The 22,249-nt window shown below is 45.1% G+C and overlaps 1 protein-coding gene across 3 annotated transcripts in view; it reads left to right on the top strand.

The window, feature by feature from the left end:
• Nucleotides 1-22,249, top strand: part of LOC137367890 (exocyst complex component 6B) — a 755,392-nt gene that overhangs the window by 423,024 nt on the left and 310,119 nt on the right. For all 3 annotated transcript variants that reach the window (XM_068028681.1, XM_068028683.1, XM_068028682.1), the window contains exon 13: nt 462-559. In XM_068028681.1, coding sequence (XP_067884782.1) covers nt 462-559 — 98 coding nt within the window. The remainder of the gene's footprint in view (nt 1-461; nt 560-22,249) is intronic.

The following is a 22,249-nucleotide window of genomic DNA, read 5'->3' as shown; positions in this document are numbered from 1 at the left end:
GGATACTAAATATAGTGATTACAAACAAAAGATTGCAATAAGGAGGTTTTCTGACAGAGCTGAGAGTATTTTCTATCGATGAAGCCTTTTCCTGTAGATTGGAGGTTAACAGTGATTCTGATATTGCGATGCCAGTGAACTGGTATCATTCCTTCAATCAAGCAGACGTTGGCTGTTTTTTTTTCTTTCATGTCCCGTCAACCTGAGCACCTGACATCTGGCTGGACAAAAGTTGAGTGATGCTGGCCGTCTCCCTAACCTCAGCAGATAGTATTCTGTCATTCGCTGATGGAGGGAGCATGGATGTACAATCAGTGAGACATCCCCTATTTGCTCAGGGGTGGCCCTCAGCTTAAGCCTGAGGGGTCCGCACAGCCCAGTAGAGGTTTTTAAATTGGGTTTGCCCTGGCCGTTCGCTGTTCAGAGTGCTCCTATTTGAAGCATTTGTATTTCTTTTACAGGGTTACGGATTTCCAGTAAATCAGTACTTTGACATGCTGCTAGAGATCAGAGACCAGTACGGTGAAATTCTTCTCAAGAAGTGGTCTGGGGTCTTCAGGTGAGAATGAATACTCTTGGAAGTTTTTTTTTTAAAAAACAACGCACTGTCCTTTTATTACTTCAGTCCAATTTCAGTCCAACCTGGACTCCATTTGCTGTGCAAGTTATTATTGTTGAAGGTTTGAAAGTGTCTCTCTACTGGCTGTAAGGAGCCCTTGTGTAATGTTTGGGCAGTTTCATTCCGGTTGTAATTGATCCACAGCTCACAGTTCATACAACTGCCCAAAATTCAGCACAGGTCAGCGATTTGATTCTGACACAATGAGCTTGACTGTGATAGGAAATTGGCAATATCACTCTGATGCAGTAGAGGGTGCTTTTCTCAGGTTGTGGTCAAGGTTGGTTATTAAGGAAGATAACCTTCACCCTGAATCTAACATGTATTGCGAGTGTTTATGAATCCAACCCTTGCTGGACCTGTTTTGTGAATGTTTGATGGGGGAGCTTTACTCTGTATATAACTAGTGTTGTATGTGCCCTGGGAATGTTTGATAGGACAGTGTGGAGGGAGCTTTATTCTATATCTAATCCATGTTGTACCTGCCCTAGGAGTGTTTGAGACAGTGTAGAGGGAACTTTACTCTGTATCTAATCTGCGCTGTACTTTCCCTGTAGTGTTTGATGGGAGCTGAAAAGAAAATTATGGAGGGATGGAAGCGAGTTGTATGTAGTAATTTTTGAACTTCTTGGACAGACCAAGTCAACTGCAGTGTGCTCTTCTGGGCCTCTATGTTCTGAAGCAATCCTGATTTTTGTAAGCAAAGCAACAAGAAAAGATGCTCACCAAACACTTAACAGAAAGCTAACCATGTAACAATGCTCCAATTTCTCTCTCTCTCACCATGTGACCGAACTAGGAGGAGAGCTGTGCACCCACAAACACTGATACATCCTTTTAATGATTGAAGAATATAAATAACTGTTCTCAGGGTCAGTTACTGTCCTGCAACATTAGGTTCCACATCATGAATGAGCCCAAAAGGGAATTCCCTGTCCACAAGGTGGATTCCGCAAAAAGACAATGTGGGATCAGTCCAAATACTTGGAATTTTAGCCATCGTTGCACTTAAGCTGCTCGATTTATGCTGAATAACCCATAAAATCAGCAAAGCTTTTAGAGCGTTCTTGCATGACCCTGGCAGGGCTGTCCTTAAGCCTGCAAAGTAACTGGAAGCAACCTTGCATCGCTCAGCCATGGGTTACATTGAAGAAAGAAAGGGACGCGTTAACTTTATTCTGAAAGCAACTCATTAACTCAGGCCCCTCTTCTCTAACACACTTGGCTGCTTCTGACTGATTTGCTGTTTTTTTTAAGGAAGAAGTTATTTGTAATTTTGTCAGCTCAGTTCCTTTCTTGAGATCACTTTTCGGGCCACGCATCAGGGAGGAATATAGGAACAGGAGGAGACCATTTAGCCCCTTGAGCCAGTTCCGCCATTCAGTGAGATCGTGTCTGATCTCTTATCTAACTCCATATACTTGCCTTTGCCCCATATCCCTTAATCCCTTTGGTTAACGAAAATCTTACCAATCTCAGCATTAAAATTAACAACTTATTTGCGTTAATTGCTGTTTGCGGAAGAACGTTCGGGGTCAGCCAGATTTATACTACTTGTGTGTCCCCTTAAATGTATCTATGCTAGGCACCTCGACCACTCCCTGTGGTAGTGAGTTCCACATTCTAACCACTCTGAGTAAAGAACTTGCTCCTGAATTTCCTTTTGGATTTATTATTGACAATTTTATGGGTCTTAGTTTTGGTCTCCCCACAAGTGAAAACATCTTTCCTCTGTCTACCCTGTCAAACCCTTTCATATTCTTAAATTCTATCGGGTCACCCATCAGTCTTCTGTTTTGTAGAGGAAAGAGGCCAGCTTGTTCAGTCTTTACTGATAGGGAGACCCTCTCAGTTCTGGTATCATTATTTACTTTTCAACCAATTTCTGTGTGTCTGTATGTGTATACTGCAGAATGTTTTTCTAAAGCTGCTCATACATATATTTGATTGAAGTATGATATTTGCGCAATAATAGTTTGCAAAGTCCCTAAGGGCCAGTGTTACTCTTGTGCTGGAAGTACTCCAGCACTGAGTGTACACCTCTGGTAAACAACCATGTTGATATATAATGTTGGGAGGAGGGGTGGGGAGTGAGGACTGGAGGTTCATAGAAAGCACAGCCAAAAGCAGCTGCAAAGACAGCTTAGGGTGACGTCTTCTCGACCTGTAAATGTTACAGTGATTAAAAGTTACATTGTTTTTTAAAATTTTATTCTTTTTGTTGGAATAGAATTGTGTCCCAAAGCAGCATGCAATACACACTGTTATTCCCCTTGCTCTCAGACCCATGCACATCAATTCTCGCATTTAATCTCTCAGTCCTTGTACTAATGCGCTGTGCTGGCACTGTCTCAGCCTCTATCGCTCGCGAGGCTATCATTGATAATTTCCTTTTTTTTTAGACCCAAACCTTCCCACCCTTTTTACCAATGCTCCCCGCCAAGGAAAAAAACACTATTCAGCTTCTTGTGTAACACTCAATTCTCTCTCCTTGGCCCACCATCCGTTGTGACCACCATCACCCACTCAACAACTCACTTGTGTCTACTTTCAAAGCCCACACCCCACCACCTCCCTTTAAAATACTTTGTATTACATACAATCCTTACAAAATCTCTTTACCCCTTTAGTTCTGGTTTCAGAAGTGCATTGTGGAGCTCTGTGGCTCAGCCACTTAGGGAATACTATAGTAATGAACTCAAGGGTCAACTTTAATCCTGTAATAAGGTCTGTTTTCTGCCTGTTCACTATTTGATAATGTGCCAGTATTGCTTCAGACTCCTGACTCCCCAAAGCCTTTCCACTGCCTCGAAGGCACATGTCAAGAGTTTGTAATTCCTGTAGATATTACATAGGATTACATGACATAGTCAGCCCAGGAGTGTGTCATTCCGGCAGACGGGGGCCCGGGAGTGTGTCATTCCGGCAGACGGGCCCGGGAGTGTGTCATTCCGGCAGACGGGCCCGGGAGTGTGTCATTCCGGCAGACGGGGGCCCGGGAGTGTGTCATTTCCGGCAGACGGGGGCCCGGGAGTGTGTCATTTCCAGCAGACGGGGACCCGGGAGTGTGTCATTTCCGGCAGACGGGGGCCCGGGAGTGTGTCATTTCCGGCAGACGGGGGCCCGGGAGTGTGTCATTTCCGGCAGACGGGGGCCCGGGAGTGTGTCATTTCCGGCAGACGGGGGCCCGGGAGTGTGTGATTTCCGGCAGACAGGGGCCCGGGTGTGTGTCGTTTCCGGGAGACAGGGGCCCGGGAGTGTGTCATTTCTGGCAGACGGGCCTGGGATTGTGTCATTTCCGGCAGACAGGGGCCCGGGAGTGTGTCATTCCGGCAGACAGGGGCCCAGGAGTGTGTCATTCCTGGCAGACTGGGGCCCGGGAGTGTGTCATTCCGGCAGACGGGCCCGGGTGTGTGTCATTCTTGCCAACAGGGGCCCAGGAGTGTCGTCTTGTAGACAGGGCCACAGGAATATGGTGTTCTTGCTGGAGGGGGCGAGGAGTGTTTTCTTGCAGACAGAGGCTCCGAGTGTGCAGTTCCAGTTCCATTCACAACTCCTCAGATGCTCAAGCAGTCCATGCCTGCATACAGCAAGACCTGGACAATATTCAGGCTTTAATTGTTAAGTAGTAAGTAAGAATTGCACCACATAAGTGCCAGGTAATAACCATCCCTCATCAATGGTGCCCTTTTGAGAAAGGTGGCTGCCAAGTTATGGGAAGTGCTCAACTTTTATTCCAAAGTGTCTCCTTCAACATATACTGGAGGTGGAATATTTGACTAACAAGGTGTGGGTTGATGTATGAGTTTTGTTTGGTAACTTTCAAGGACAGGCCGAGTCTCTTATATGCAAAATTTAAGAGATCTAGAGCGGCTTGCAAATCTGATGCCATCCACAAAGTGTAGATTATGTCTATGGTGGTCAGTTTAATTTTGGCATGGAGCCGACTGAGAATAAAGAGTTTTCCATCTAGGCGGCATTGAATATTCACCAGAGGGCAGCTGATCTTTCACTGTCAGGTAGATTGTAAATAGTATGGGGGCTATCAAACAGCCTTGCTTAATCCTGGTCCTGATTTTGAAGGTGTCTGTTTCAGATCTCCCACTCAAGACAGTTGCAGTCGTATCATCATGAAACAATTGCAGGATTGTGATGAAGTTTCCTGGACATCCAAATCTTTGGAGCACAATCCACAGAGCCTCAGTATTTACTGAGTCAAATGCTTTGGTTAGGTCGATGAATGCAATGAAGAGTTCCAGGTGTTGTTCTCGACATTTTTCCTGGATTTATTGGGCAACAAAGACCGTGTCGGAGGTTCCTGTGGAAGGCTGAGACCTTTCAGCGGTACAGATCCATCATGATCTCATTGAATGGCAGAACAGGCTCAAGGGGCTGAATGGCCTGCTTCTGTTCCAGTGGGTGGTGGCCCTGTGTGTGCAATTCCTGTGGACAGAGGCCATCATTCGCACAGAACTCCCATTGAGCTCCTAGTAGTGCTGGTCCCAATTTAGCAGCTGAGTCAAACGCATCCCACGTATGGTGACCCCCTTTGCTCACAGGTGATTTGTCATGTAGGAAATCCTAGCGAAAACCCTGGTTGAGAATCCAACACCTGAGGCACAGCTCAAACTTCCAGCTGCGTGCAATTGACATGAAGATTCTCTTCAGCAATCACTTTGCCGCCAAATTTGCTCTGAGTGACCAGTGAGTGCAATGGGGTGGATGTTCTGTACAATTTTACAATGTAAAATAAGACTCGATCAATTCAATATTATATAAACTAAAAACTAAAATGGATTTTGTAATTTATAATAGAGTGTAAGAGAGAGACCAGCAGGGAGTGTATTCGCTCAAATTTGGACAACTTAATACATAAGTATTATTAGCATTTATCTGTATTTATAAGGTTTACTAATAGTGGTAAAGTTTATTAGAATTGGCAAGCTTTATTAGTATTTTAGGTCTGTTACCAGTAGGAAGGACTATATGTCTGTGTAATCAAGAAAAGTATAACTTTAGAACAAGTAAGTAGCTGATGAGTATTTTGAACAAGTGCGTAGCTGGTGAGTATTTTTTTGAGTAAGGTTTATTTTAACTAGTGAACTGTATTGATTTTTAGTAGGATTAATCAGTACTAGTAAGGTTTTATTAATAATTCTAAGATGTCGTAGTATTGGTAAGGCTTTTTTTTAGCAGTAACAAAGGGTCAACTAATGAATAAAGGAACGGCACGTGTGCTTCAACCTCGAAAGTGTGCTTCCTGTGCTATGTGAGAACCATTTATGCAGGAAGTATTGTCAATTGCGGCAGCTTGAGCTCCGGGTTTTGGAACTTGAGCGGCAGCTGGTGACACTGCGGTGCATTCGTGAGGATGAGAGCTACGTGGATAGCACATTTATAGATGTGGTCATCCCATAGCTTAAGAGTATTCAGGGAGAGAGAGAATGGGTGACTACCAGGATGTCAAAAGGAATCGGGCAGGAGACCCCTGAGTGCATCTTACTCTCAAACAGGTATTCAGTTCTGAATACTGAGGAAGTGATGCTTCACCTGGGGAGTGCAACCAGACCCAAGTCCATGGCACCACTGGTGGCTCAGCTGCACAGGGGGTTACAGAGAAGACTGGAAGAGCCATAGTGACAGGTGATTCAATAGTCGGGGGAACAGACAGGCGTTTCTGTGGCCGCAAAAGTGAATCCAGGATGGTGTGTTGCCTCCCTGGTGCCAGGGTCAAGGAAAACACTGAGCAGCTGCAGAACATCCTGAAGGGGGAGGGTGAACAGCCAGCAGTCATTGTCCACATCGGAACCAACAGCATATGTAGAAAGAGGGATTGTGATCCTGCAGTCAGAATTTAGGGAGCTTGATAAGAAATTAGCAAGCAGGACCTCAAAAGTAGTAATCTCTGGATTACTCCCAGTGCCAGGCACAAGTGAGTATAGAAGTAGAAGAATAAGACAGATGAATGCATGCTTGGAAAGATGGTGCAGGAGGGAGGGCTTCAGATTCCTGGGACACTGGGACTGGCTCTGGGGGATATGGGACCTGTACAGTCCGGACGGGTTGCAGCTGAACAGAGCCGGGACTGAGTTCCTTGCGGGAGGTTTTGGTGGGGCTGTTGGGGAGGGTTTAAACTAGTTTGGCAGGGGGATGGGGACCTGAGAGTAGACTCAGTTGGGACAAAATCTGAAATGAAAATGGAAGGCAGAAAGTTAATGGATGAGTCTGGAAGGCAAAACAAACCAAGGTTAGAAAATAAAAAAAAGAGTTTAGCTGTGCTCATGGTATCTATTTCAGTGCACGGAGTGTAGCAAATAAAGCAGATGAGCTAAGAGTACAGATAGACACGTGGCAGTATGATATCATAACTATTACAGAAACATGGCTTAAGGAGGGACAGGAATGGCAACTCAATATTCCTGCTCATAGGGTTTTCAGATAGGGAGGGGGATAAGAAAGGAGGGGGAGTGGCAAGTTTGGTCAAGGAAACTATTACAGCTGTGAGGAGGGATGATATGTTGGAAGGTTCATCAAACGAGGCCATATGAATTGAGCTAAGGAACAAAAAAGGGGCAATCACCCTGCTGGGAGTGTACTATAGACCCCCAAACAGTCAGAGGGAGATAGAAGAGCAGATATGTAGGCAAATCTCTGAGAAGTGCATGAACAATAGGGCAATAATAGTGGGGGATTTTAACTACCCCAAGATTAACTGGGATAGTTTTAGTGTGAAAGAAATTGAGGGAGCAGATTTCTTGAAGTTCATTCAGGAGAACATTTTTGCCCAGTATGTAGCAAGTTCGGGTTACACCCAGGCAGGACCAAAACTGATGTCCTCGCAGGGGCGCTTGGGAGTGCTGTTGGGGAGGATTTAAACTAGAATGGCAGGAGGATGGGAACCTGAGCGGGGAGACTCAGGAGGAGCAAACAAGGATAGAAACAAAAGACAGGAAACAAAAAATTTATAATGGGGTACAAAGAATTGGCAAACCAATTAAATACATACTTTGGTTTTGTCTTCACAAAGGAGGACGCATATTACTTCCCAGAAATGTTGAGAAGGAGGAACTTTATGAAATCAGTATTAGTAGGGAAATGGTGTTAGGGAAATGGAATTGAAGGTCGGTAAATCCCCAGGGCCTGATGATCTACATCTTAGAGTACTTAAGGAAGTGGCCCTTAAAATAGTAGATGCATTGCTGGTCATTTTTCAAAATTCTGTGGACTCTGGAACAGTTCCAATGGATTGGAGGGTAGCTAATGTAACCTCACTATTTAAAAAAGGAGGCAGAGAGAAAACAGGGAATTATAGACCGGTTAGTCTGACATCAGTAGTGGGGAAAATGCTAGAGTCCATTATAAAAGATGTAATAGCAGAGCACTTGGAAACAATGACAGGATCGGGCAAAGTCAACATGGATTTATGAAAGGGAAATCATGCTTGACAAATCTACTGGAATTTTTTGAGGATGTAACTAGTATAATAGATAAGGGAGAACCAGTGGATGTGATGTATTTGGATTTTCAGAAGGCTTTCGATAAGGTCCCACATAAGAGATTAGCGTGCAAAATTAAAGCACATGGGATGGGGGGTAAGACACTGACATGGATAGAGAACTGATTGGCAGACAGGAAACAAAGAGTAGGAATAAACGGGTCTTTTTCCGAGTGGCAGGCAGTGACTAGTGGGGTACCGCAGGGATCAGTGCTAAGACCCCAGCTATTCACAATATATATTAATGATATAGATGAGGGAATTAAATGTAATATATCCAAGTTTGCAGATGACACAAAGCTGGGTGGGAGTGTGAGCTGTGAGGAGGGTGCAGAGAAGCTCCAGTGTGATTTGGACAGGTTGAGTGCATGGGCAAATACATGGCAGATGCAGTATAATGGGCACCAGTCGCTGAAAGTAAGCATGCAGGTGCAGCAGACAGTTAAGAAGGCAAATGGAATGTTGGCCTTCATAGCGAGAGGATTGGAGTACAGGAGCAAGGATGTCTTGCTGCAATTATACAAGGCCTTGGTGAGACCACATCTGGAATATTGTGTGCAGTTTTGGTCTCCTTATCTGAGGAAGGATGTTCTTGCTATGGAGGGAGTGCAGCGAAGGTTCACCAGACTGATTCCTGGGATGGCAGGACTGACGTATGAAGAGAGATTGGGTCAATAAGGCTTGTATTCGCTAGAGTTTAGAAGAATGAGAGGGGAACTCATAAAAACCTGCAAAATTCTAACAGGACTGGACAGACTAGGTGCAGGAAGGATGATCCTAATGGCGGGGCTGTCCAGGACCAGGTGTCACAGTCTAAGGATAAGGGGTTAGCCATTTAGGACTGAGATGAGGAGGGATTTGTTCACCCAGAGAGTGGTGAACCTGTGGAATTCTCTACCACTGAAAGCAGTTGAGGCCAAATCATTAAATATATTCAAGAAAGAGTTAGATATAGTTCTTAGGGCTAAAGGAATCAAGGGGAGAAAGGGTACTGAGTTTGGACAATCAGTCATGATCGTATTGAATGGCGGTGCAGGCTCGAAGGGCCGAATGACCTACTCCTGCTCCTATTTTCTATGGTTTCTAAGTCCAACAAGAGAGGGCGCAGTTTTAGACTGAGTTTTCGGAAATGAAGATGGAAGGAATGGCAGCGGGAGAGCATTTTGGTGGTAGTGATCATAATTCAGTTTTAACATAATTATGGAAAAGGACAGAGATAGAACAGGAATTTGGGGCAAGGCCAATTTTACTAAACTGAGGAGTGATTTAGCGAAAGTGAACTGTTAGCAGCTACTTGAAGGTAAATCAAGGTCAGAACTGTGGGAGGCATCAAAGGGGTTCTGAGTAAACATGTTTCCACAAAAAAAAAGGGTGAGATGGCCAAATCTAGAGCCTCCATGGATGTCAAGGAGCCTACAGGGTAAGATAAGGCAGAAAAGGAAAGCTTGGGTCGGACGCCGAGAACTCAATACTACAGAAAGCCAAGAGGAGTATGGAAAGTGGAGGGATGAAATCAAAAAGGAAATTTGGGAAGCAAAGAGACTGCATGAAAGAAAATTGGCAAGCAAAATCAAGGTGAATCCAAAGATATTTTATCAATACATTAAGAGTAAGAGGATAACTAAAGAGAGAGTAGGACTCATAAAAGACCAAAATGTGTAGGTGCGGAAGATGATGGTGGTGTTCTTGATGAATACGTTGCATCTGTCTTTACAGAAGAGGGGGACAATGCAGATATTGTAGTTAAGGAGGAAGAGTGTGAAGTATTGGATGTGATAAACATAGGGAAAGAGGAAGTATTAATGGGATTAGCATCCTTGAAGGTTGATAAATCTCCAGGGCCAGATGAAATGTATCCTAGGCTGTTAAAAGAAGCAAGAGAGGAAATAGCAGAGGGTCCGACCATCATTTTCCAGTCCTCACTGGATACAGGTGTGGTGCTGGAGGATTGGAGAACTGCTAACGTTGTACCTCTATTCAAAAAGCGAATGAAGGAATGACCGAATAATTACAGGCCAGTCAATCTAACATCAGTCGTGGGCAAATTATTGAAGTCTATTCTGAGAGACAGGATAAACTGTCACTTAGAAAGGCACAGGTTAATCAAGATAGTCAGCATGGATTTGTTAAGGGAAGATCTTGTTTGACCAACTTGATTGAATTTTTTGAAGTAACAAGGAGGATAGATGAGAGTAGTGCAGTTGATGTGGTTTACATGGATTTTAGCAAGGCTTTTTACAAGGTCCCACGTGGCAGATGGGTTGCAAAAATAAGATTCCATGGGATCCAGGGAAATGCAGCAAGGTGGATACAAACTTGGCTCAGTGGCAGGAAACAATGGGTAATTGTTGACGGGTATTTTCGCGACTGGAGGGCTGTTTCCAGTGGTGGTACACAGAGCTTAGTACTGGGACCCCTGCTTTTTGTGATGTATTTAATCATTTGCACGAAAATGTAGGGGCATGATCAAGAGGTTTGCAGACGACACAAAGATTGGCCGTGTGGTAAATAACGAGGAAGATAGCTATAGGCTGCAGAAAGATATTGATGGTCTGGTCAGATAGGCAGAAAAGTGGCAAATGGAATTCAACCTGGAGTGATGCATTTGGGGAGATCGGTGACGTGGGGGCATAGATTTAAAGTGATTGGTAGAAAAATTAGAGGGGAGATGAGGAAAAACCTTTCCACCCAGAGGGTGGTGATGGTCTGGAACCCATTGCTTGAAAGGGTAGTTGAGGCAGAGACCCTCAACTCATTCAAGAGGAGTCTAGGTATGTACCTCAAGTGCCATAACCTGCAGGGCTACGAACTAAATGCTGGAAGGTGGGATTAGAATAGGTGGATTGTTTTTCATCCGGCACAGACAAGATGGGCCACGTGACCACTTTCTGTGCCATAAACTTTCTATGATTCCAGCCTTTGTCCAAACGTGGACACAAAAGCTGAACTCCAGAGGTGAGGTGAGAGTGACTGCCTTTGCCATCAAGGCAGCATTTGACCGAGTGTGGCATCAAGGAGCCCTGGCAAAACTGGAGTCAATCAGGGGGAAAACTCTCTGCTGGTTGAAGTCTACCTAGCTCAAAGGAAGATGGTGTGGTTGTTAGAGATTAATCATCTCAGTCCCAGGACATCACTGCAGGAGTTCCTCAGGGTAGTGTCCTAGGCCCAACCACCTTCAGCTGCTTCATCAATGACCATCCCTCCATCATAAGGTCAGAAGTGGGGATGTTCGCTGATAACTGCACAATGTTCACCATTCACAACTCCTCAGATAATGAAGCAGCCCATGTCCAGATGCAGCAAGACCTGGACAACATCCAGGCTTGGGCTCATAAGTGGCAAGTAACATTCGCACCACACAAGTGCCAGGCAATGACTATCTCAAACAAGAGAGAATCTAACCATTTCCCCTTGATGTTCAATGGCATTAACATCGCTTAATCCCCCACTGTCAACATCTTGGGGGTTACCATTGACCAGAAAATGAACTGGACCAGCCACATAAATGGTGTGGCTACAACAGCAGGTCAGAGGCTGGGAATTCTGCAGCGGGTAACTCACCACCTGACTCCCCAATGCCTGTCCACCTTGTGCAAGACACAAGTCAGAAGTGTGATGCAATACTCTCCATTTGCCTGGATGGGTGCAGCTCCAACAACAGTCAAGAAGTTCGACACCATCCAGGACAAAGCAGCCTGCTTGATTGGCACCCCATGCACCATCGTCAACATTCACTGCCTTCACCACCGATGCACAGTGGCAGCAGTGTGTACCTTGTGCAAGATGCACTGCAGCAACTCACCAAGGCTCCTTCGACAGCAAACAGTGGAAGGAGCATTCGAAAATTCAAGCATCCCATTCACTAGCCTCAGCAATACCCTCTGGCCCACCTGTGGCAAAGTGTGCGCTTCCAGAATTAGACTACACAGTCACCTAAGGACTTACAACCCTCGAGTGGAAGAATGTTATCCTAATTTCCAAGGGACTTCCTAAGAAGAAGATACAAGATGTACTGCAGCAGCTCACTAAGGCTCCTTAGATAGCCACTTCCAAACCCGTGACCTCTACCACTTTAGAAGGACAAGGGCAGCAGATGCATGCGAATACCACCACCTGCAGGTTCCCTTCCAAGCTACACGCCATCCTGACTTGGAACTATATCGCCGTTCCTTCACTGTCGCTGAGTCAAAATCCTAGAACTCCCTTCCTAACAGCACTGTGGGTGTACCTACATCCCAAGGACTGCAGTGGTTCAAGAAGGCAACTCACCACCACCTTTTCCAGGGCATTTAGGGATGGGTAATAAATGCTGGCCTAGCCAGCGACGCCCACATCCCATAAATGAATAAATAAAAAATAAATTCATTGAACAGACTGATTTTTTGGCTGTCTCAGTTGTGTACAATTAGGTAGAGTTTTCAAAGCTGTGGAAATTGGACTCTGCAGTGACATTCCACCTCGTTATTTGGGAATGGGTGGGCTGGTGTAATAAAGCTCAGTCTCTTTGCTAAAATGTAACACTTCAGTATTTCAGGGAAATTTAAGCCTCTGCTGACCCTGAGCACACATCCCTGCAACTGAAGACATTAATATTGAAGGATAACTGAATGGGATACATTTTGTTTATACTGTTTTCCTTGCTCTTTGCCCTGGTGTTCAAGTGAATGGTTTCCAATATTTAGTTGCAGAATTTTAAATACAGCCCATGAAATATAATGGCACATTCCCCTTTTACTTCATTATTAAGAGAGGACTGGAGCTTTCAAGACAGAGATCAAAGGGTTTTTGTTCGAGAAGAGTATTGATGCGCAGCTCAGCGATGATCTGATTGAACGACTGTGTACGCTGGAGGGACTGAATGACCTCCTTCTGATTCTAACCGATGAAGTTAAAATCAACTCAAAAATTTACCTTGCTTGCAGTCTCGCCTATTTCCACTTTACACCAATCAACTGAAGAACTCTCAGGTCATATACATCTTTCTGTAGCCCCTCTTAATATTGCAAAATTTTTATATATGCACTAATTCCCTGTCCATAACACTGCAGGAACCAAGCATTGTCTAATGCAAATTCATGTGTCAAAAAAAAGAAAGTTAAGACAGTCGAATGGAATGTACAGAAAATCTCTCCAGGTTCACACAATATTGGAGCCACAATATCTACAGGCTCTTGGTCGATTTATTTTTTTCCCACAAATCAAGCCAGGATTCTGATTTCAGCTAGGAAAGCCATTAACACGTGAATCAATTCATGCAGTTTATTTAACATCAGTTATTCTTTCAAGGGCTGCCTTACATTTTAGCAGCATAATAATGCATTGTATTTTATATGGTATGATGTTTCTGTCCTTATAAAGCACATCTTCTAACTTACCCTGAGCACCATTCTGGTAAAATAATTAAAGCAGTACTTGTGTATCTTCTGTCCATCATGCTACACTTTGAAATATTTCTCTCATGTTTAGTTATGGCTAGTTCATTACAAGCAAATATGTTAGTTAGTTGCCAAACATGAAAATTTTGTTTAGTTTTTAAAGAAGGAGACCACTAATTAAATGTACAGGGAAACTCCCCTACGAACAGAGAATAAATACTTCAAAGAACAGTACAGCACAGGAACAGGCCATTCGGCCCTCCAAGTCTGCGCCGATCTTGATGCCTGCCTAAACTAAAACCTTCTGCACTTCCGGGGACCGTATCCCTCTATTCCCATCCTATTCATGTATTTGTCAAGATGCCTCTTAAACGTCGCTATTGTATCTGCTTCCACCACCTCCCGGCAGCAAGTTCCAGGCACTCACCACCCTCTGTGTAAAGAACTTGCCTCACACATCCCTTCTAAACTTTGCCCCTGGCACCTTAAACCTATGCCGCCTCGTAACTGACTCTTCCACCCTGGGAAAAAGCTTCTGACTATCCACTCTGTCCATGCCGCTCATAACTTTGTAAACCTCTATAATGTCACCCCTCCCCCTCCGCCGTTCCAGTGAATTCATTAATACAGGAGCCAGTACATCTAGCCTCTAACTGCCTGTAGCAATCACACTTAAAGGAAAGCCATTCTGGATCCTGTCACATCACCTAAAGTTTACAATAATTTTCCAATTTATAAACTCCTCTCACCAAAGTGCAATTAAACTGTTAGTGACCTTACCACTGCTTACTTGATAATTGTTGGTCTTCATGGCGTTGAACGGACACAATTTTACCTGAAGAGCAGAGTAATACACTGTCCGATAGTGATATACTGCTTGGGCTGTTATCAGACTGCAGATAATTGGGCCCACAATCAGCAATGGCAGGGGGAATCATCATATATAATAGTAGTCAGTATGAATTTTGTTCATTCGCCTTGAGCTATCAACCTTCCATCCTCACACTGCACATTACCTGTTGTGGTCCAGCATGTGTATGTGCAGATTTTCCAGTTGATTGATTCAAATTCCTCAAATAGTAACAAATCACAGCTGAACATGGGGAATCTTAGCAATGAGCAATTAACAAACTGAAACACAAATCAGCAGTTGTGATTTAACAATAATCTATAAAGAAAAGCTAATGAGAGAAAAAGAGAAGGGAAAAAATCAAATCCTTCAGAATATTCCTTGAAAGTCCTTATGGTTGCCATCTACATTCATAAATACAAGGATATTTTAAATAAAACTGCTGATTTAAAAATGCTGAAATATACTAGATACTGGTGGAGAGAAATTTGGTGAAGAAAGGATGTAATTAAGGAAAGATTAATATGTTTACGTATTTCTTGACCTTTGTTATAAAAAGCTTCACTGTAAGCACATAGAAACATACTTACCTTCTATCTGCTGTTGAGCAGATTTTGTACAAAGTTCTTTCGAAATTCTTTCATGGAGTGCAACTCTAACACCGAGCAAGACCCTAGAAAGTCTGGCAACATACAGATAAACCTTTTGACATCTCTTCCCCCAGCTCCTGGTTCATACTGAATCTAATGCTCAGTGTTTGACTGAGTTGAGCATTTAGCTACACATCTTATTCCTACCAAAACTATGTATTTCCACCTGCATAACATTGCCATCATCTACCTTTTCCTCAGTCCCAGCATTGCTAACATCCCATCGCACCTCTTGGTCACCTCCAGGCTTGGCTTCTGTACTACTCTCCTTGCCATGTTCCTGTGTTCCAGCTTTCACCTAACTCACCTGCCCCACACTAGCACTAACAACAACATCTTGTGTTTATATAGTGTCTTTGATATAGTAAAATGTCCCAAGGTGTTTCACAGGAGAAATATCAAGCAAAATTTAACACCCAGCTACATAAGGAGATAAGGTGACCAAAAGCTTGGTCAAAGAAGTTGGTTTTAAGGAGTGCCTTAAAGAAGGAGAGAGAGGTGGAGAGACAGAGATGTTTCGAGAGAGGATTCTAAACTTTAATGACGAGACAGCTGAAAGCACAACCGTCACTGGTGGGCCGATTAAAATTGTGATGTGTAAAAGGCCAGAATTTGATGAGATCCCAGTGAGTTCTGAGGTTGGAGGAGTGTGCAGAGATAGGGAGGGACGAGGTCATGGAGGGATCTGAACACAGGATGACCATTTTAAATTCAAGGCAATGCCAGACCATGAGGTGAAGTTCTGCTGCCTTAATACTCCTTTACCCCCATCCTTGTCATTGTAACAGAAGAACATAAGAAATGGGAGCTGGGGTAGGCCATTCGTTCCTTTGTGCTTGCTCTGCCATTCAGTAAGATCATGGCTGACCTACCTCAACTCCACCTTCCTGCACTATTCCCAAATCCCTTGATTCCCTTGGTATCCAGAAACCTAACCATCTCTGTCTTGAATAGACTCAATGACTGAGCATTCACAGCTCTCTGGGATAGAGAATGCCAAAGATTCTCAACCCTTTCATATCATAGCATGGTTCCAGCACAGAAAGAGGACATTTAGTGTGTCGTGTCCGTGCCGGCTCTCTGCAAGAGCAACTCGTCTGGTTCCACTTACCCCACCTTTTCCCCGTATCCCTGCAAATTTTCTCTCTTGAGGTGATTATTCAATTCCCTTTTGAAAGCCATAATTGAATATTCCCCCATCACATACTCAGGCAGTGCATTCCACATCCTAACTACTTTCTATGTAAAAAAAAAAAAATTCCTCATGGTTTGCCATTGCTTCTTTTGCCAAACCCCTTAAATCAGTGTCCTTTGGTTTTCGATCCTTCCCCCAACAGGACCAGTTTCTCCCTACTCTGTCTAGACCCTTCATGATTTTGAATTTCTGTGTCAAATCTCCTCTTAATCTCTTAGAGTCATAGAGTCTTACAGCATAGAAACAGGCCCACCGCGTCCATGCCGACCATAATGCCTATCTATGCTAATCCCACCTGCCTGCATTAATTCCATATCTCTCTAAGCCTTGCTCTTTCAAGTACCTGTCCAGATGCCTCTTAAATGTCACTACTGTTCCTGCCTCCACCACCTCAGACAGCTCATTCCAGATACCCACTATTGTTTGTGTGAAAAATTTATCCTTTTGATCCCCTTTAAACCTCCTCCCTCTCACCTTAAATCTATGCCCTCTAATTTTAGTCACCCCTACCATGGGAAACAGACTCTGGCTATCTACCCTATCTGTGCCTCTCATAATTTTATATACCTCTATCATGCCCCCTCTCAGCCTCCTTTGCTCCAGGGAAAACAGACCCAGCCTATCCAATCTCTCTTTATAACTCAAGCCCTCCAAACCAGGCAACATCCTTGTGAATCTTTTCTGCACCCTCTCTAGCTTAATCACATCTTTCCTGTAGTGCGGCGACCAGAACTGCACACAGTACTCCATATGCGGCCTAACCAACGTTATGTACAACTGTAACATGACGTCCTAACTCTTGTACTCAGTGCTTCGGCCGATGAAGGCAAGCATGCCATACGCCTTCTTCACCACCCTGTCTACCTGTGTTGCCACTTTCAGGGAACTATGTACTTGCACCCCAAGGTGAATCTGCTCAAGAACACTCCCCAGGGCCCTGCCACTCACTGTATATGTCCTGCCCTGGTTTAACTTTCCAAAATGCATCACTTCACACTTGTCTGCATTAAATTCCATTTGCCACTCCCTTGTCCACTTTCCCAGTTGATCTATATCCTGTTGTAACCTGAGACAACCTTCTTCACTGTCCACTATACCACCAATTTTGGTGTCATCTGCAAACTTACTTATCATGCCCCTTACATTCACATCCAAGTCATTAATATATATGACAAACAACAGAGGGCCCAGCACCGATCTCTGCGGCACACGACTGGTCACCGGCCTCCAATCTGAAAAACAACCCTGCACTACCACCCTCTGCCTCCTATCACCAAGCCAATTTTGTATCCAATTTGCTAGCTCACCCTGCATCCCATGTGTTCGAACCTTCTGGACCAGCCTACCATGTGGGACCTTGTCAAAGGCCTTGCTAAAGTCCATGTAAACAATGTCCATCGCCCTGCCCTCGTTAGTCCTCTTGGTCACCTCCTCGAAAAACTCAAATTTGTGAGACATGATTTCCCACGCACAAAGCCATGCTGACTATCCCTAATCAGACCATACCTTTCCAGATGCATATAAATCCTGTCTGTCAGAATCCCTTCCAATAACTTTCCCACCACTGATGTAAGGCTCACCAGCCTGTAGTTCCCTGGCTTATCCCTGCTGCCCTTCTTAAATAAAGGCACAACATTAGCTATCCTCCAGGTCTTCCGATACCTCACCCGTGGCTAACGATACAAAAATCTCTGCCAGGGCCCCAGCGATCTCTTCCCTTGCTTCCCATAGCATCCTAGGATACACCTGGTCAGGCCCTGGGGATTTATCCACCTTAATGCGCTTCAAAACCTCCAATACCTCCTCCTTTGTAATGTTAATATGCTCCAGGATATCGGTGTTCCCTCCCTTGAACTCACTAGCTTCCATGACCTTCTCCACGGTAAAAGCGGATGAGAAATATTCATTTAAGACCTCGCCCATTTCCCGTGGCTCCACTCATAGATTGCCACACTGATCCTTAAGGGGACCTACTCTCTCCCTAGCTACCCTTTTACTCTTAATATACTCATAGAATCTTTTAGGATTCTCCTTTATCTTATCTGCCAGGGAAATCTCATGGCCCCTTTTCGCCCTCTTAATTTCCTCCTTAAGTGTAGTCTTACATCCCCTATACTCCTCGAGGGACTCGCTCGATCCCATCTGCCTATACCTGACATATGCCTCCTTCTTTGTCCTGACCAGACCCTCAATATCCCTCGTCAACCAAGGTTCCCTAAACTTGCCAGCCTTGCCCTTCCATCTAACCGGAACATGCCGGCCCTGAGCTCTTCCTATCTCACTTTTAAAAGCCTCCCACTTGCCAGATGTCCCTTTACCTGTTAACAGCCTCTCCCGTTCAACTTTTGAGAGTTCTTGTCTGATGCCATCGAAATTAGCCTTCCCCCAATTTAGGACTTCAACCTGAGGACCAGTCCTATCCTTTTCCATAACTATGTTGAAGCTAATAGAGTTATGATCACTGGTCCCAAAGTGCTCCCCCACTGACACATCAACCACCTGCCCATCCTCATTTCCCAAGAGGAGGTCGAGTGTAGACCCTTCTCTAGTAGGGCCATCGACATACTGCTTCAAAAAACTATACTGGACACACTTAACAAATTCTTCCCCATCTGATCCCTTCGCACGAAGGCAGTCCCAGTCAATATTAGGGAAGTTAAAATCACCTACTATTAAAGCCCTATAATTCCTATACCTATCTGTGATTTCCCTTTCTGCTCCTCCACTTCCCTCTGACTATTGGGGGGCCCGTAGTATAATCCCATCAAAGTGATCACCCCTTTCTTATTTCTACGTTCTACCCATATGGCCTCGCTGGACATTCCCCCCGGGATATCCTCTCTAAGTACTGCCGTGATATCCTCCCTAATCAATAGAGCAACTCCCCCTCCTCTCTTACCTCCACTTCTGTCACGCCGGAAAGATCGGTACCCTAGAACATTGAGCTGCCAGTCCTGCCCATCCCTCAACCACATTTCCGTAATAGCAATAATATCACAATCCCATGTACCAGTCCATGCTCTGAGTTCATCTGCCTTACCTGTAAGGCTTCTTGCATTAAAGTAAATGCAGTTTAGCCTACCAGACCTTCCACGCTCCCTGTCCTGCCCCTGCCCGGCCTGCCTACTGGACTTGCTTGCTTTAACCTCTACATTTGCCTCAAGTATCTCATCGGAGAGACTACTACTTTGGGTCACACCCCCCTGCAAGACTAGTTTAAACCCTCCCGAGTAGTGCTAGCAAACCTCCCCGCAAAGATATTGGTTCCCCCTCCAGTTTAGATGCAACCCGTCCTTCTTGTACAGGTCACCTCTGCACCAGAAGAGCTCCCAATGATCCAAGGAGCTGAAGCCCTTCCGCCTACTTTCACTGGAACGAAGGAGGTGAAGGGGTGACATGATAGAGTTTTACAAAGTTATGAGCGGCATGGACAGAGTGGATAGTCAGAAGCTTTTACCCAGGGTGGAAGAGTCAGTTACTGGGGACATAGGTTTAAGGTGCGAGGGGCAAAGTTTAGACTGGAACTTGCTGCCGGGGGAGGTGGTGGAAGCAGATACGATAGCGACGTTTAAGAGACATCTTGACAAATACATGAATAGGATGGGAATAGAGGGATATGGGCCCCGGAAGTGCAGAAGGTGTTAGTTTAGACAGGCATCAAGATCGGCGCAGGCTTGGAGGGCCGAATGGCCTGTTCCTGTGCTGTACTGTTCTTTGTACACCAGCTCTTCAGCCATGCATTCATTTGCCTAATCCTCCTATTCCTACCCTCACTAGCACGTGGCACAGGGAGTAATCCTGAGATTACAACCCTAGAGATCCTGCTTTTTAACCTTCTGCCTAACTCCGTATAATTCACTTTGCAGGACCTCATCTCTCTTCCTGCCTCTGTCGTTAGTACCAATATGGACCATGACCTCTGGCTTCTCACCCTCCCCTTTCAGAATGTCCTGCAGCTGCTCCGAGACATCCTTGACCCTCGCACCAGGGAGGCAACATAACATCCTGGAGTCTCGTTTGTGGCCACAGAAACGCCCATCTGCACCCCTTACGATAGAATCCCCTATCACTATTGCTCTTCCACCCCTTTTCCTCCCCTGCTGTGCAGCAGAGCCCTCCGTGGTACCACGAACTTGGCTGTTGCTGCTTTCCCCTGGGAGGTCATCCCCCCCCCCCCCCAACAGTATCCAAAGCGGTATATCTGTTTGAGAGGGGGATAGCCAAAGGGGACTCCTGCACTACCTGCCTGCACCTACTACTCCGTCTGGTGGTCACCCATCTCTTTTCTGCCTGTGCAGCCATTATCTGCAATGTTTCCGCTTCACTAAACGTGCTATCTACGGACTTCCTCAGCATCGCAGATGCTCCACAATGAATCCACCCGCAGCTCCAGCCCCGTAATGCAGGTAGCCAATAGCTGCAGATGGATACACTTCCTGCACGCATGCTCGTCAGGGACACTGGAAGCGTCCCTGATTTCCCACATAGCGCAGGAGGAGCATATCACGGGGCTGAGCTCTCCTGCCATGACTTCCCCTTAGTTTAATTAGTTACTCCCTTAATTCTTCTTCTTCTTTGGCCTCCTTGTCTCGAGAGACAATGGGTAAGCTCCTGGAGGTGGTCAGTGGATTGTGAAGCAGCGCCTGGAGTGGCTATAAAGGCCAATTCTAGAGTGACAGACTCTTCCACAGGTGCTGCAGATACAATTGGTTGTCGGGGCTGTTACACAGTTGGCTCTCCCCTTGCGCTTCTGTCTTTTTTCCTACCAACTGCTAAGTCTCTTCGACTCGCCACACTTTAGCCCCGTCTTTATGGCTGCCCGCCAGCTCTGGCGATCACTGGCAACTGACTCCCACGACTTGTGATCAATGTCATAGGACTTCATGTCACCTTTACAGATGTCTTTAAAGCGGAGACATGAACGGCCGGTGGGTCTGATTCCAGTGACGAGCTCGCTGTACACGGTGTCCTTGGGGATCCTGCCATCTTCCATGCGGCTCACATGGCCAAGCAATCTCCAGCGCCGATGGCTCAGTGGGGTGTTTTTGCTGGGGATGTTGGCCGCCTCGAGAACTTCTGTGTTGGAGATACGGTCCTGCTACCTGATGCCAAGGATTCTCCGGAGGCAGCGAAGATGGAATGAATTGAGACGTCGATCTTGGTTGACGTACGTTGTCCAGGCCTTAATTAAAAAATACTAATTACACTAGGGGCATTGTTCTACCCACTTCAGTCTAAAGTCCTTAAAAGAAAAACACTTTAGTAGTACTCACCTTATCACCAGAGCTTTTATTTTCAACAAAAAAATATAATTGCCCCTTTTTTTTTTTAAGATATTCTTGACAGCTGCTACTCATCAGCCAATCACCTTGCAGCTCTCTTCTGACGTCACTGTTTGACTCTTTTTTCAAAACTCCAGCGTGCCGGAAGAGGTTTGACTGCCTTCCTCTCTGCTCCCAGAAGGTAAGTGACTGGGCCTCGATCCTCGAGGTCGATTTATAGGCTCCGCTCCCGGCGTTCTCCACACAGGTCCTCTCCGCTTCGCTCCCGGAAGGTAGAAGGTAAGAGACTGGGCCTCGATCCTTGGGGTCGATTTATAGGCTCCACTCACGGCATTCTCCACACAGGTCCGCTCCGCTCCCAGAAGGTAAGAGAGCAGCCCTAGTTTCTCCAATCTATCCACATTACTGAAGTTCCTCATCACTGGAACCATTCCCTTGAATTCTTTCTCTTATGCCTTCACATTGTTCCTATAGTGTGGTATCCAGAACTGGACATAGTACTCCATTGAAGCTGAACTAGTGTTTTATACAGGTTTCGCATAGCTTCCTTACTTTTATACTCTGTGCTTCTATTTATAAACCCCAGCAGCCAGTCTGCTTTATTAACAGCTTTCTCAACCTGCCCTGCCACCTTCATGATTTATACATACATACGTCTGCTCCTGTACCCTTTTTAGAATTGCACCCTTTAATTTATATTGACTCATTGTTGTTTCCATTAAAATGAATCACTTCACACTTCTGCTTTCAATTTCATCTGGCACTTACTTTCCTATTCAACCA

The sequence above is a fragment of the Heterodontus francisci genome, chromosome 1, assembly GCF_036365525.1.
Source record: "Heterodontus francisci isolate sHetFra1 chromosome 1, sHetFra1.hap1, whole genome shotgun sequence".
NCBI lineage: Eukaryota > Metazoa > Chordata > Chondrichthyes > Heterodontiformes > Heterodontidae > Heterodontus > Heterodontus francisci.
The sequence above is the reverse complement of the archived record's forward strand: the minus strand, read 5'-3'. Positions and strand labels throughout refer to the sequence as shown.